This window comes from Vombatus ursinus, unplaced genomic scaffold (assembly GCF_900497805.2).
Source record: "Vombatus ursinus unplaced genomic scaffold, bare-nosed wombat genome assembly UNPS02014778.1, whole genome shotgun sequence".
In the NCBI taxonomy this organism is placed as follows: domain Eukaryota; kingdom Metazoa; phylum Chordata; class Mammalia; order Diprotodontia; family Vombatidae; genus Vombatus; species Vombatus ursinus.
In genome coordinates this window covers 5,606,004-5,622,540 of record NW_020954556.1, presented here as the reverse complement: position 1 = coordinate 5,622,540, position 16,537 = coordinate 5,606,004, and the positions used below count along the sequence as shown (strand labels likewise).

Here is a 16,537-nt window from a genome sequence, read left to right as displayed (position 1 = left end):
TTATCAAGGATAAATTTCTTTTTGAATTTCCTCATACCCCTTGGACTCCAGACACTGGCTTTTAATGCAACATTACAAGGTTTTTGTAAGAGCAAGAATGAACTTTCTGTAAACACCTCTTAGATCCACTGCATCATTTTTTAAAAGAGATCGCTGAGCCTCAGAGAGGGAAACTGACTTGCTCAGGCCATCCAGCTAATGCAGGAGGGCGAAAGAGCCAACTCAATCCAACCTCACTCCTCTGACTCTTTTGAATCTATGTTTTCTTTCTTTCTTTTGGCACGGTGTCAGTTTCCTTTGGAATGGGTTTAGCTGTGATTTATCCTTCCAGATAAAGGGCAGGGAGCCTGCGGAAGGGAGGAATGACTGACTTCCAAGGGGGATGATGCTGTGGTAACAGCAAATTTTTGTAAATCACCAGCCAATCCATCCTAAGCAGGGACCCAAGGAAATTCCACCTCATGCAGTGTCAGAGGAAACAGAAAGAGCACTCCCAGCTGTGGGAAGGCTGAGGAAATCCCCATCGTTGCCTCAGCTCCCAGAACCTGCTCCTGGTCAGTTTCATTTGTCTGACAAAGGGCCTGGGACTTTGTTGCATTCATTCCTTGCTTGGAGGTGCTGGGATTTGGCACCAGAGTGTACTTAGAAAAGACTGTCCTCCCCCTACATCCCCCCAACACACATCCTGGGATTGTGTTTTTTGTTTTGTTTTGTTTTTTTAATTTTTAGAACAACGTACATCTTCTCGAGAAATCCTGGGAGCTAGGGTCCACCTTGGGAAGAGCCAGGTGGGTTGGAGGGATGCATAGGATGTCCAGTCTAGAACCTGAGAAGCCAGGAGCTGAAGGCCTGCTCGGTCCCTGTGGCCCCTTTAAGAGCCTGCCCGTCCCCCGCCATGTGGCCTGCTGACATCAGAGCAGGAAGTGTTTGAGGAAGTCTACAGCTGGCAGGCAGGCTGTCTAATCCAGGTCCCCGAACCCTGATGTGGGCAGGGGGGCACCCACCGACCTAGGTCCCTCCAGGTGGTCCCCACCTCCCTCCAGGGATCCCTGTTCCCTGCCCTGGCAAGTGCCGCCTCCCCCTCCCCCAACCACCCGGCAGGTGAGTTTCACCACTCCTTCAACCCCCACCCTCCTCACCCCTGGGGACCCTGAGCTGGAACAGGTGGCTTAAGGTGGAACCAGTCGTGACCTCCTTCTAGTCCCTCTCCTTGGTCACTTCTCCTGACTTCCAGGGAGATAATCAATCCTGTTCGCCCCTGCCTGGAGGCTTGGGAACAAATTTCTACTGAGTTTGGAAAGTTTGCTTTTCCCACCTACTCTGTTTTGTTTCTAGTTGGCGAGTATTAAAATTCGGGAGTTCTGTAAAGCCCAAAGAGAGAAAATCCAGCTGGTGTGGGTTCCCCCACCGATCCATTTGAAGTGGGTGGTTTGGTGTGGCGGGGAAGGATTCATTCATAGGCTTCCCATACCATATAAAGGCATACGTGATTTTCCAGGAGGTAAGAACTGACTTTAAAAATTTTTGTCCAGGGAAAGTAGGGGGAGGGAGCCTTTAAATGGCACCATAGGTGAATTTCTTTGGTGGCTGAGGGATCTCTTCGAGTGACCGAGGTAGGAGAGGTGTTGAAGAATTTGTTAGAGAAGACTTCCTTTTTTAAAAAGAAAACAAAAACCTGCTTGTCCTTTCTCACTCACACCCAAAGGCAGGAATCCTCTGTCCCGTTCCATCTCTCCAAGGGGTCTTCTTTTTCTTCCTCTGACCCTCCGCCTGTGAATTCCCACAGCAATAACGTCTTCAGAATGAGCTGGCCACCTTCTCTTCAGATGCAGACTTGTGGGCCCTGGGAAATGAAAGAACGGCTTGGAACTGGGGGATTTGGAAACGTCATCCGGTGGCACAATGAGGTAGGTAGCACCGCTCTCTAGCGTGGGAAGAAACAGTCATGGGGTGAGGGGGGTTAGTGCAAATCACACTTCAATTGGCAAGTGGCTCTGGGGAGCTCTAGGTGCTCCTATCCCACCGTGTTCCAGCTTGTCCTGGTGGTAGGGTGGTCTCATTTGGAAAAAAGAGGAAAAGAGGCAGAAAGAGCATGGATCAGAGTAGCTTCCTCAGGTCTGCGAATTTCCCCTAGCTTGCGTGTCAGAGAAACTTTGGACATGTCACCTACCTAATCAATCAACTGTCATTTATTAAACCCTTACTGTGTGCAGGGGAAACAAAAAAAAGTGAAAATCCCTGACTTCAAGGAGCTTATAGTCCAACATCCAGTGACTGGATTTCATCATAAAGAACAAACTCATGTCCTGACAAAATCCTACCAAAAAACAATTTCCTTAAGGTTGTGGCTCACCTTCCAGCCAGAAAGGTCAGCAAGTTCTTCACCATAATCCAGGAGTCTGGCTGAAATGAATGGTCACAACTGTTGGTTGTTTGCCTCTGAGGCTCTTGACTGGACTGTCATGCCCCAGGGTTATGCAACTCCAAAAGTGAAAGTATCCCAGGCTTTCTTGATTCCCGGTGGACAGGACTCCTTCTGGATATTTGCAGGTTAGAGCTTTGGAGTCAGGTTGCTTAGGAGAAAGGCTGTCATTTCTGGCAGAGGGTCAGGCATCCTAGCCAGTCCTGTACCCGAAAGGGCCCACTGGAAAAAAAAAAAGGCTAATCTCAACTCCCTCAGATCTAAAGTGGATGATCACCCACCTGAGGTTAACTTCCCTCTCCCCACTATGGTCTTGCATTAAATACAAACCCCCCCCTTAGAGTCACCAAATCATTCCTGTATTATAACATTACATTCAATAAACATTTATTAAGTGTCTGTTACAGGAAAGTCTCTGTCCTGAAGGCTGTGGATATAAAAACTAGACAGTCCCTGCCTTCAGGGAGCTCACATTCAATTTTAGGGATACACATGGACAAGCATAAGTAAATACAAAATAACCCGACGTGTTGAAAATGAGTGATAGTCTTATAAAGGGTAAATAAATAAAACGTATAGAATCTAGACTCCTTGACTGTCACAGGGACCTACAGCTCCCATTTCTGCAGTACCTTCCAGCAGACAAAGCCCTTTCATCACCACAACCCTGTGAAGTAGAAATTATAAGCATTTGGTTTTTTTTACCAAAGCTTTGATTTCATTGGTTTGTGAAACTCTTGATAAGGAAACATCCTATACCTATACAGATTTGCACATTAGAGAGTTGCCTGGGACAGGGATGAAGTGATTTGCCCAGGGTCCCATGACCCATTTGTGTAAAAGGTGGAACTTGAACCTAGATCTTTTGACTTGGAAGCCTACTCTTTGTCCATTGTGCCATGCTAACTCTCAGGTATTGTATGTGTTATTATGCCCATTATACAAATGAAGGGGGTTTAAATTTCTTGCCCAAGATCAAATGGTTACATGGGTTTTTGTTGTTGTTCAGTCATTCAATTGTGTCTGACTCTTCGTGACCCTGTGGACCATAGCACGCCAGCGCTGGCCATGGGGTTTTCTTGACAAGAATGCTGGGATGGTTTGTCATTTACTTCTCTAGTGGATTAAGGCAAATAGAGATTAAGTGACTTGTATAGGGTCACACATCTAGTAAGTCTCTGAGGCCAGATTTGAACTCAGGCCTTCTTGACTCCAGGCCCAGAGCTTTATCCACTGATCCATCTAGCTGCCTCTTTATATGGTAGCACTAGGAGCCGAATATTGTTACACAGAGTTCAGGGATCATTCTCTTTCACCACCCTTTGTAATAGGTCCCTTCTCAGCCTAGTCAAGGGCAGTTACTCTTGCTTTAAAAAAAAGGAAAGAAAGGAAGAAAAGAGGGAAAAGGAGAGGAGGGAGAGAGACAGAGATTGAGAGACAGGAGAGGAGGGAGAGAAAGAGAGAGAAAAAGAGAAAGAGAGAGGGAGGGAGAGAGAGAAGGAGAGAGGGAGAGAGATTGAGAGAGAGAGAGGAGATAATTTCCCTTTAAGTATTCCAGCTATCTGTCATATCTAGTTTGAAATGGTGTCCACCTGCTCGCTAAACACCATTGCTTCATAGCCACAAAGGCTGTTTTGGTTTTGACCTAACCATGGGCATATGGGCAAAGTCTGTGGGGTAGAGAAGTGTGTGTGTGTATGTGTATTTATATTTGGAATCTGACCTGCACATTACTATTAATTAAGTTATTTCTCTGAAATACCATTCGCCCACCACACACACCCCAGTTGACTCTGCTTTCTGGGTGTGCCCTGTTACCCTCAGCCACTTGTGTGGGTGCCGCAGCAACAAGAGAATTGAGTTTTTTTGACTAAAGGCCAGAGCTTAGGATGTGACTTCCAATGAGGGCATCTTCATTGGAAGGACTCATCCCTGAGTCACCATGAGGAAGCTTCCTTTTGGAAGAAGTTCTATCCTCTCTTTCCTAAAGATAAAGCTTTTCTCTAAAGGACAGTCATAAGGACAGGTCTAAGTCCACCTGGAAAGGAACCTGAAAAGATCTAGGCCAGCCTCCTTATTTTACAGATAGGGAAACTGAGGCCCAGAGAGACGTGTCAGAGCCAAAGTAACACAGCTAGGGAATAGCAGAACCAGGATCTAAACTCTAGGCCTCTGACTTCAAATCCTGTACTCTTTCCACTGCATTACACTTCCTGAGACATTAGAGCACTATTGAAGTCATTGTGAGGTGAGGTGAGAGGGACCAGTACTTTGTGGTCCTGGAGCAAAGCACTAGTGTAGGTGCTTCTAACTGAATCACCGGTGGTTTTGAAATAGGGGTTTAAAAGTTGTTGTTGGCTAAGCCTAAACTTGACTTAGTCCAGGAGGTTCAAGTTTTTTGGCCTTTATTTAAAATTCAGTAGGTGCTCATGAACCATAAAATCCAATTAAAACTACTTTAATCATTAAAATTTTAAAATGCATGATTCAAGAGTTAAAAAGGATATAAAGCACAATTCCCTTTCTATAGTCAGGAACTGAAGGAAGCACCCTGTAGTTCAAGCTCCAGAAAATTATTCTGGTCACTTACCTGCCCCCAGGTTAATCCTACTATATATAATTCAAACCACTAGGCCTACAATGCCAAGGAACAAAGGGGACTGAATGTGGCCACGATAGCTGCAGTAACCCCAGGAACAAGCATAAGGTCCCACTACATTCCGCTCCTTGGAGACTGGTTCCTAACAATTTTCTGGGAGACCTTTCATCATTAAAGCAATCTCAAAAACAGCTCTAAAAACTGGAGAATGAGAATAAAACAAATAAAAATACAAAACAATATAAGCAATCGTTTTTTTTTCAATTGGGAAAATGCTGTCGGTGGCAGTTCCTAAAAATCTTATGAGTTAAAGTAATAGTGATGGCCAGGAGTAGCACCAGGAACTTAAGATCCACTAAATGGATGATAAGAAGCCCAGCTTTGTCACTCCATTACTGATCTAGACCACCTGAATTAAAACAACTAAGAGGGGAAGGTAGGTGACACAGTAGATAGAGTTCCGAGCCTAGAGTCAGGAAAATCTAGCCTCAAGACACTTACTAGCTGGGTAACCTTGGGCAAGTCACTTGACCCTGTTTGTCTCAGTTTCCTCATTTGTAAAATGAGCTATAGAAGGAAATGGCAAACTACTTCACTATCTTTGCCAAGAAAACCCTGAAAAAGGATGTCAGAGTGGGTCATGACTGAAAACTGTACAACAACAAGAGGACACAGACCTTTTACATTCAGACTCCCCCAGGGCCTAAGATGAAATTGAGACTTGCCCATTCAGTGTTTCCAGGCTCCCAACCAAAACTTTGCCTCCTTGTGAGCCTCATCAGGGAATAATACCAAATTTTTGCCCCTTAGGAACATTTACCAAAGACTTATCATCTTCCATGGGGGTTGGATAAAAACACCCTTTCATCCAGGGATTTAAAATGACTACTAAACAAGTCAAAAGACTCCCTTTCCTCCAAGTTAGCAATTCTCAAAGCGTTGTTCTGACACCCTTTTAGGGGGTCAAAACTATTTTTGTAATAATAACAAGGTATTTTAATTTCTAAAATGGCAAATATTAATTGATAGAATCTATGTAATCGCAACCACTTTGGGATCCTTTCCACATTTACAATAACTTTATTAGCTAGGTAGCATGGTTGGATAGAGCTGTGGACCTGGAGTCAAGAAGACCTGAATTTAAATCTGGCCTCAGACACTTACTAACTGTGTGACTTTAGACAAGTCACTTAATTTCTGCCTGCCTCAGTTTCCTCAACTATAAAATGAGGATAGTAATAGTACCTATCTCATAGAGTTGTGAAAATCAAATGAGATAATAGTGCCTGGCACATAGTAGGTGCTTAATAAATTTTTGTTCACTTCTCCCTTCTCCTCCAGTATTTGTGACTTTGCATAGCCCTCCCTCACTTAAATCCAATTCACTTGCATGTCATGGCATCACCTCTATGATGTTATGCTCCCAGTTCTTTCAACTTCTATACCTTTTAAAATAGGGGAGAATTAAGTTTCTTTACTTTAAAAGTAGGCTTATTCCTTAGAGTTATTTTTTTTTAACATAACACTATCATTTCTTTTCTTAGTCTCCCATCCTTTCCCTCTCTGCATCTAATCTGTCATCAGGGTCTTTGAATTCTATTTCCACACTATTTCTCATATCCATCTCCTTAATCACTCCTACTCTCAGCAGCCTCATTCAGGCCCTCATGACTTCTCTTGGGATATTTTAATAGTGTTCTAATGTGTGGTCACACTGTGTGTTTCCTCTCACCTCCCACTGATTCTGGATTAATTGTTCTAATGTGCGGGGTGCTGTAATTATGAATAATCAGTACTGGCTCTTTTGACAGAAAGGGTCAATTCCTGAAGCCCCCTACCTTGATAGAGCTCCTCTTTGAGAACATCTAACTTAGGCCAGCATGGTGGTGGATGCCTGTAAACCTTGCCGCTGTAGAGGCTGAGGCTGGTGGATTGCTTGAGGAAAAAAATGGAGTTCTGAGCTGCCGTGGGCTAAGCTGATTGGGTGTCTTTACTAAGTCTAGTAAATATGGAGTGGAAAGGAGAGGCCAAAAATGACAAATAGGGCATTGAAACTCCAAATAAATGGGGAGATAGTAAGAGAATGACTTGCTGCCCTTTGTGAGTCAGGCCACCAGAGCCAAGTGATGGTCAGGAGCAGCACCAGAAGCTTCAGGTCCACCAAATGGGTGGTAAGATGTCCAGCTCTGTCGCCCCATCACAGGTCTAGATCATCTGAATTAAAATCTCTGAGAGGACACAGGCGTCTTGCATGCTTCCCATGGTGAGATTCGACAGAGGTCATTAGTGAGCTAGTATCAGTGATCTTTGAAACATCATGGAGAATGGGAGAGGTCCTGGAAGACCTTATAGATAAAGCAGGGGTTCTTAACCTCTTTTTTGTGTCATGGCCCCCTGGCAGTCTGAAGAAGCCATGGACCTCTTCTTAGAATGTTTTTAAATAATTGGAGGAAATGCTAAAATTTTCAGTTAGAGGTTAATAAAATTAAAAATGTATATTTTCCTATCCAAGGTCATGGATTACCTGAAATCTATCCTTGGACACTTTGGAGATCTGTGGACATCTGTGGACCCCAGATTAAGAATCTCTGATATAAAGACACATGTTGTCATACTTATTTTCAAAATAGGGAAGAAGGTGGAGTCTGCAGACCACAGGCCAGTAAACTTGACTTTAATTCCTGGCAAAATTTTGGAACCAGTTATTAAAAGAATGGTTAAGGAACATCTGCAAAAGGACTCAGTAATTACAGACTGCCAAGAGTCGATCATGCCTTTGGGTTATGAGACCGGCAGGTCCAGGGAAAGCTTTACAAAAAAAATTTTTGTAAAGCATTCGACAAAATCTCTCGTGTTTTTCTGTCATGTTTCTGGTCCGTCTTGAGGACTAGATGGAGAGATATGGACTGAACAAGAGTATTGTTAGGTGGTTTCAGAAGTGTTTTGAATGGCCAGACCCAAAGACGAGTCATTACTGGTTTGAAGTCAACTTAGAAGGAGCTCTTTAATGGGACCCTAGGATTTGTGCTTGGCCTTGTGTTGTTTAACATTTTTATTAATGACCTGGAAAAATAATAATAATAACTCACATTTACATAAATTTTATACTTTATAAGACCTACTTATAATTAATAGGTGCTTTAAATGTGTTGAATTGAAAAGGGTTTTTCTTACAACAACCCTGTGAGATAGGTATTCCAAGTACTTTAATCTCCATTTTACAGATGAGGAAACAAGTACAGAGATATTTGATTTGCCCAAGGTCACAGAGCTAGCAAATGTCATAGCCAAGAAAAAAACGAAATCTCTCCTGATTCCACTCCAGAACTCTTTTCTCCATACTATACTGGTTCTCTAAAGTCACAGAGGGCATACTTCTCCAGCTTAAACCTGAGAGGCATAGCTAATACCATTGTGTGGTTTTGGGTTATAATATAAATATACTTATATAATATTCATTTGTTTATACTATATTCATATAACATATACTATATCAATATTATATGATAATATAAAAATATGAAATATATAAACTAATATGTGATATGAATGTAATATAAAATATTTCCTAAATATAGCATTTAATAAATATTTTATAAATATATATTTCATGTAAAATAATATAAATGAACATACATATAAAATAAATATATAATGTATTATATTATATACATATAAAGTATAATATGTGATATATAATAATATAAACAATCTCAGCCGGTAGAAAGAATATTGTGTTCAGTTTTCTGGACCATATTTGAGAAAGTTGATAAGCTGGAGAGTATCCTGAGGTGGACAATCAGGGTGGTAAAGGGTGATGATGATGATGATGATGATGATGATGATGATGATGATGATAATAATGATAAATGATAGCAATAACAATTCATGTGATATTTATTACAATATTAATATAATACATTATTATACCCAATAATTTACTACTACTACTGCTACTACTAGTACTAGTACTATTACTACTACTACTACCACCACCACTACTACTACTGCTACTACTACTACTTAACAGCTAGCATTTATATAATACCTTAAGGTTTGCAGAGCACTTCACATATATAATCTCATTTGACCCTTACAACAATTCTGGGAGGTGGGTACTGTTATTATCCCCATTTTGCAAATGAGGAAACTTAGAGTTTTAAAGTATTGTACTCTGGGTCACACAGCCAATAAGTGTCTGAAGCTGAATTTGAACTCATATTTGCCTGCAAATATCAGTTGAAAGAAATGGGTCTATTTAGCCTGGGGAGAAAATCATACTTAGGAGAGACTGGATAGCTGCCTTCAAGTACCTGAAGGGTTGTCCTATGGAAGGGGATTAGGCTTATTCTTTTTGATTCCAGAAGGTAGGACCAGGAAGAATGGGTAGAAGTTTCAGGGGAACAAGTTTAGGCTTGACATAGGAAAAACTTTCTAATAATTAGAGGTGTTCCAGAGTGTCGTGGGCTGCTTAAGGAGCCCTTTGCTACAGTTCCTCGAGGAAAAGCTGGATGGCCACTTTTCTGATATAACAATAACAGCTGATATTTGTTGTTGTTGTCGTTATTGTGGTTGTTGTTATTGTTTGTGCTTTGTTTTTGAAGAGGACCATGACATCATGGAGGTGATGCCATGACATACAAGTGAATTGGATTTAAGTGAGGGAGGGCTGTGCAAAGTCACCAGCCTCACTTTCTCCTCCACAGCCATCTGGGGCCAGTGGTCAGATACACTGGAGATGGCTCCAGATACAGTGGGAGACCTTGGCCTTTTAAAGCCAAAGTCACTAGCAGTGTGACCCTGGGCAAGTCACTTAACCCCAATTGCCTAAAAAAAAAAAAAAGCTAAAGTCTTTAGCAGGTCTCAGTTTGACTGAGGCAACACTCATTTAGTGATTAACGCTAGGTTAAAAAAAAAAATATGAGGCCAAGAATGGCCTCTTTAACCTAGTCCAGAAAAAAAAAAAAAGAAACTCAGGGCAAGACCCTCAGGGTTTCTGGGCAAAACAGAAACAATTTCTATTTACATTTACTCTGAGTCAATCAGGGTCCAAACAATGACCAAATGGGGAGAAAGAAGGACAAACAGCAACTCTGTGAATAGTAAGAGCTATCTCCTGGGGATGCAACTGGAACTGGACAGTTGGGCAATACTGACGGGGTGCTGCTTGTGCTTGGACTAGCCCTTGGATAGCCGTAGGGCTATCTCTTTCCCCAGCCCAGAGACCCTATCTGTGGCAGTCACTCATGAATGGGCCCCAGTGAGGCAAACCGTCTCTCCCTGTTACAGGAACAAGCTGTCTTTTGTAGAGTTTCCCTTGTACGAACAGGACTATCTTGTATCAGCAGGAACTATTATGTACTGATTCCCACAGTTGCCATATACAACCCAAAGGTCAAGCTATAGATGTCAACTCCCGAAGTTATCTTGTTACGGACATAGCAGACAAAACCACATCCCTTAGAACCCCCACACACACCCCCATACCCTACTCCCTCTGCCCCACCCAGGCCAAGCCAGTAGTGACACCTGGGGCCAAGGTACAGAAACTGTAGGTTACCACCTAATTAGCATACTTGGCACACCTCTCACTGAACTTGTTCTATATAAGCTTTAGCATCACCCCCAGTAAGTTTCAAGTTCCCTCTTATCAACGCTCTTATGGCGTTACAATAAACTTTTTGCTACTTGACTGGAAGACAGCTTGAGTCCATGAATCTTTCCAGTTGACTTGCCCTGTACCTTGATATTTTGGAGTCCCTGCACCCCTAAACCATATCAATATGGCTCTTTCCTTCTTTTTCTCTTTCTTTGTTTCTTTCTTTCTTTCCCTTCTGAAATGTCGTAAGATATCTTGGTCTTTTACAGGCTGCATTTCTTTCTTAAGGATCATGCCTTAAACCCAAATCATTCTGCCTCTCACTGATTGGCCAACAGGAGGATCCAGCTGACATTTATAGAAAGATTTAAACACCTTAGGGTAGAAGGAAGCCGTGTGACTCAATAGATAGAACATTGGACCCAAAGTCAAGAAGACTTGTTCAAATCCAGCCTCAGACACTTGGGAGCTGCATGAACCTCCGCAAGTCACTTAACCTTTGTCTGTATGTTTCCTCAACTGTAAATCGGAATAATAACAGCACCTACCTCCCAAGGTTGTTGTAAGGATAAAATGAGATATTTGTAAAGTGATTTGCAGTTCTTAAGGTGCTATATAAATTCTAGCTATTATTAGTATCACTATTCCCATTTTACAAATAAGGAAATTGAGACACAGATTAAGTGAGTTGTTTATGGTAGCACAGATAATAAATGTCAAAGGCAGGATTTGAACCAGGTCTTTTTAACATTAGCTCTAGCACTTTAGCAACTATGCTATGTTAATGGGGGGCGGGGTGAGATGGTTCAGGTACTGATTGGATTTGACATTGCCTGGGACCACTTCTAGCTCTAAGATTCTGTGAATATAAAACGTGGTTTCTACCCTCAGGAAGTTAACCATGAAGCTGGATTGACAAAAACAAACACACACGTGCCAAAGAATAATTAGATGCTCAACTGTATGATACTGATTGTGACTCAATAGAAATTGGGAAAAAAGTCAAGGAAGACAGGTTGGAGGAGTAGGAGTTGGCCTTCTAGAGGGGCTGAGACTTGACCTGGTCTCTGAAGACTGAACAGGATGTAGCTAAGTATAAGGGGCGAAGGTCATTCCAGGTCAGGGAGTACTCTGCTGTCCATTCAGTACTCTCTTACCCCCTCTGCACAAACTGTTCTTGCAGGAAACGGGAGAGCAGATCGCCATCAAACAGTGTCGACAGGAGCTAAGTCTTCGGAATCGAGAGAGGTGGTGCCTAGAAATACAGATCATGAGAAGGTGAGCTTCTGGGGATCCTGCCCCATCCAAGGGGGTCTCCTGAAGCATAGGGATAATGAGGACACCAAGACTGTAAATGGAAGAAGTAACTGAGATCTAGAGTAAGAATATCCCAAGGTCTGAACCTGTGACTTAATTGGTAGGCAGGTGGGGAGGACGGGGACAGATATACATATATATATATATATGTATTCCATATGTTCCCTTCACTGGAACAGATGAGTGACTCTCTGTATCTTACAGTTTTATGATTTCAAAAGTTATTTGAAGCAAAGTTATTTTGATTGGTTAAATGACTTTGCATGGGCTATATACATATGCCAGAAGCAAGACTAAAACCCAGGTCTTCCTGACTTACAGCTGGCCATCCATCCCCTTTGCCAAAAATACTTTTAAATAGTCATTCTCGATTTAAAATCAGCGTTCTTGTAACTTCCATCTAAGACTTCCTTTACACTGCAAGTTCCTTGACAGCCAGGATGGTTTTTGCCTTTCTTTGAATCCCCAGCATTTACAGAGCGAGTAAGCATTGTCAAAATGGGGATATTAATAACGCCTACCTACCTCTTCAGGTTGTTTTGAGAATCAAATGAGATAACATTTATAAAGTGCTGTATAAGCTAGTTATTATGTCATTTTGTCTTTCTGAATCTCAGTTTCCTCATCCGTAAAATAAAGATGATAATATTTGAAACTAGGGCCTCTGGCTCCAGGGCTTAGTTCTCTGTTCCCTGTACCATTCTGTGAAGAGAGAAAAGAAAATTTATATATTTATATTTATATAAAGAGCCTATAAGCTAATGAGGCAGCTTAGTACAGTGGAAAGAGTCAAAGCACCTGGGTTTACATACCAGCTCTACTATTAACCTTGAACACTTAACATTTTGAGACTCAGCTCCCTCATCATTAAAATGAGAGAGTCGCACTAGATTGGAGGCTAAGACTCATTCGAGGTCTAAATCTGTGATCTCATGGTCCTATTTTAAAGGGCAGTCCATTGGAAGACAAAAAAAAAAATAAGATTCTATTCCGGCCCTCAAGGAACTTACAATCTAATAATTAAAATAATAAGATATTGACAGTATAGAGATAATACACTGGCTCTCCCCTTCTTAGACTGAACCATCCCAATGTCGTGGCTGCCCGGGATGTCCCTGAAGGGATGCAGAAGCTGGCGCCCAATGACCTTCCCCTGCTGGCTATGGAATATTGCCAGGGTGGAGACCTCCGAAAGGTAAAGTACCTGGATTGGGGCCTCTGATGGAGTGGGAGGAGTTTGGGACTTCTTTATTTGAGAGGATTATGAGGAGGACTTTTACAGTTTTTAAAATGAGGAAACTCAGAATAGCCAGGATGATTCCACCCTGATTTCATTAGCTTCTCAAGTGTCCCTGGCTGCTGCCCAGTTTCCAGTTTGGGGGTGATGTAAGATTGCTCTTGCATGTCTTTATCAGAAAGTTGTACAACAAGGATGGGGAAATGATTTCTATGGGTCCTGCTTCTCAGTTAAGATGAGGACAGCCTCTAGTGCTGGGTCTTGATTGGAGCCAATGAATGGAACACCAGCTTTGTAAACGTTAGGGAAAGGCCTTCTTTTGACCACTTGTTGGTACCTCTTCCTTATTTGACTTTCAGAGACACAACCTGGCCATATCAGGAGGGTTTTGGTTTTTTTTGCTTCTACAGTCCCAAAAAGACCAATAAGGAGTTTGCAAATGTGAGATAGGGCAGAGGGGAACACTGGAGCAAGAGTCCCCAAAACAGCTACACTTTCTGTTTCTGACCTCCACCATGGACTTGGTGTGTGATATCTCTCTGTGTCTTTCTTCATCTGTGAAAGAAGACGGTAGCATCTTACCAGTCTATTCACAAGGTTGTTGTAAAGATCAAATAAATATGATAGGAGACATTCTGATAAGATAAAAGCATTTGAAAAGTAAAAACTTCTATGAAAGGTAGTTATTAACAGCATTATCAGCATTTCCCTGAACGTAATTTTCCCAGTTAGTCCAAATCTCACTGAAGTCATCCTGAGTAAAGCTGGGATGGGCTTGAGGGGGACAGTGCCCTGCCCTTTATGCTATCCGTATGTCTCTATCCAAGGACACAATGTTATTCATTCATCTATCTCATCAGTCAATCCCACAGGAACTTTTTTTCCTTTTTTGAAAGAAACTTCCCTGTTTGATATTGTTTCCCCAACTCACTTAATCCACTCGTGGGCATGGGAATGGTAGTGTGTGTGTCAGAGCAGGATATGAGCACAGTCCCTGGCATGATAAGATAAGAAGAGGCCATGAGAAATCAGGGGATCTGATAGTGGTGTGTGTGCTTTTTTTTTCCTTCCTATTTTGCTAATCTTTGAAAAAGTTTTGAGTAGAGACATGCTTTTTATAAAGAGATTAAAAAAAAAACTGGTTGTTGAGGGTTGGGTTGTTTGGCTTTTTGGTGGAGTGGAGAGCATATGTTGAGGAATAGTGGGAAGTCTGTTTGGATTGAAACGATATCAGACTGTAGAAAACCCTGAAATTGAGCCAGAGAGGAGCTTAGACCTAACATGGTAGACAGTGGGGAGAAACTGAGCAAGGGAGTGACGTGGTGACAACGGCGCTTTAAGAAGGTTAGTCTTGTACTATTGTGCAGGAATGACGGAAAGGAGGAAATATGGAAATAAGGAAAAATACTGAAGAAGTAAGAGACTTGCCACTGTCATAATAATAATAGCTTGTAGGCAGCAAGGGGATAGAGTGCTAGGCCTGGCATTAGGAAGACTTGAGTTCAAATCCAGCCTCGGCCACTTACTAGCTAGGTAAGACACTTAACCCCTTTGCCTGAGTTTTCTCATCTGTAAAATGAGGATTAGCTACAGCACCTACCTCCCAGAGTTGCTGTGAGGATTAAATGAGATAATAACTATACAGTCCTTATCATAATGCTTGGCACATAGTAGGTGCTATTTAAATGCCAACTATTATTATTATGTTTATATAGTGTTTTAAGGTTTGCAAGGTACTCTGCCAACACTGTCTCATTTTATCCTCACAGAAGTCCTAGGAGGTAGATGACATTATTATCCCTTGTTTGATAGATGAAAAAACCAAGGCAAAGGTTAAGTGATTTGCCCTTGGTCACGAAATTAGTAAGTGTCTAAGGCAGGATTTGAATTCAGATCTTCCTGGCTTGAGGTCCTACATTATAGCTCCTATAACAGACTGCTGCTCTGATGGGAGCTTACCAATCAGAAGACAGTATTAAAGAGAGAGTGGGTGGCTCATAGTCAGTTTCATGGCCTACTGCCCCTGGCTGGGGTCACCCCAAGTTCTAAGTGTTGTCATCAATATTTGCAAGTTCAAAAAGTGAGTTTTATCAGTTCACCCAAGATTGATCAGGCTCTAATTACTGAATTCTTCTCACTAGACTAGAATGCCAACTGGTTAATTTACAAGGGTATGAGAACTAGTCACTCTCATTTGCCCAGGGTCCACCTTGGTGAATAAGTCCTTGAAAGAAGCCAACTTGGTCAGATGCAGTGAGGGCTATCTCTGGTAGAGGAACCCATGCCCTTTAGACTATTTCTGTCTACAGGGATAGTGTTGGTTGTTCAGAATTATGGCACCCCTTCCACTGGACATTCCCGGAGCCACGCCGACTGAGTGGTACTATATATAACTCTTTTTTTTTTTAATGTTCCTTAGTGGTACTATGTATAACTCTTTTTTTCAATTCCTTATCAGTCACCAAGAACACCACACCTCCTCATGACATACCTTGCTGTTTCCAAGATCCCAGCTTGTCTTCCATTAATCCCATTTTAAATTGATGCCTTCCCTTCAGGGAAGTACCCCAGAGTGCCTTACTGAGAATTATGAACCACTTTATGGGATCATAGATCTGGTTCTGGAAAGGAATTTAGAGGTCATCTAGTCCAACGCCCTCATTTTAAAAGTAAAGAAACTGAGGCCAGGAGGGGTAAAATGAGTGGCCATGCAAGGTCAAAAAAGGCCACCCAGGTTCTAAGTGGGTGCCAAGCTGGCATTCCAACTCTCTAGCCCTTTGCTCTACGTTCAACACTAGGAGTATAGACTTAAGACCTGGAAGGAACTTCAGAGGCCAACTGGCCTCTCATTATTAGATTGTAAATTCCTTGAGGGCAGGAATAGAATCTTACTTATTTTTACATGTCTCCCAGTGGACTGCCCTTAAAGGTATGGCTGTAGGATCACAGATTTAGACCTGCAGTGGATTTAGACCAAAGATTTAGAGTTTCAACATCCAATTTAGTCCAACCCCCTCATTTTACAGATAGAGGAACTGAGGCCCAAAGAGGTCAAGGGACTTGCCCACAGTCATACAAGTAGTAGTAGTAGCCGAACTGGGATTCAGACATCTGCCTTTTAACTCTACTACACCATACTGTCTCTGAAGGGTGAGGTGACCTCTGTAGATGGCCACTTATCCATTTATGTTGATTCTGATTAGCTTCAGTACCAGAAAATGAGCTCTTTGGACCTTCTTCTCACGTTCTGGGAGTAGCAGGGGATCCTGTTTGTTTATCAAGTGAGATCATATTTGTGAAGCACTTAGCACAGTGCCTGGTGCCTAATGGGCAATTAAGAAATGCCTCTGCCCTTCTCTTAGG

At 42.1% G+C, this 16,537-nt stretch overlaps 1 protein-coding gene across 2 annotated transcripts in view; it reads left to right on the top strand.

Annotated features, from left to right (window-relative positions):
* Positions 1-931: 931 nt before the first annotated feature.
* IKBKB (inhibitor of nuclear factor kappa B kinase subunit beta) overlaps positions 932-16,537 on the top strand; it is a 78,067-nt gene continuing 62,461 nt past the window's right edge. The window contains exons 1-5 of one of the 2 annotated variants that reach the window (XM_027865446.1): positions 932-1,101; positions 1,336-1,501; positions 1,787-1,907; positions 11,804-11,898; positions 13,015-13,132. In XM_027865446.1, coding sequence (XP_027721247.1) covers positions 1,803-1,907; positions 11,804-11,898; positions 13,015-13,132 — 318 coding nt within the window. In that variant the 5' untranslated portion in view covers positions 932-1,101; positions 1,336-1,501; positions 1,787-1,802. The remainder of the gene's footprint in view (positions 1,102-1,335; positions 1,502-1,786; positions 1,908-11,803; positions 11,899-13,014; positions 13,133-16,537) is intronic. The other variant, XM_027865447.1, reaches the window with a different exon arrangement.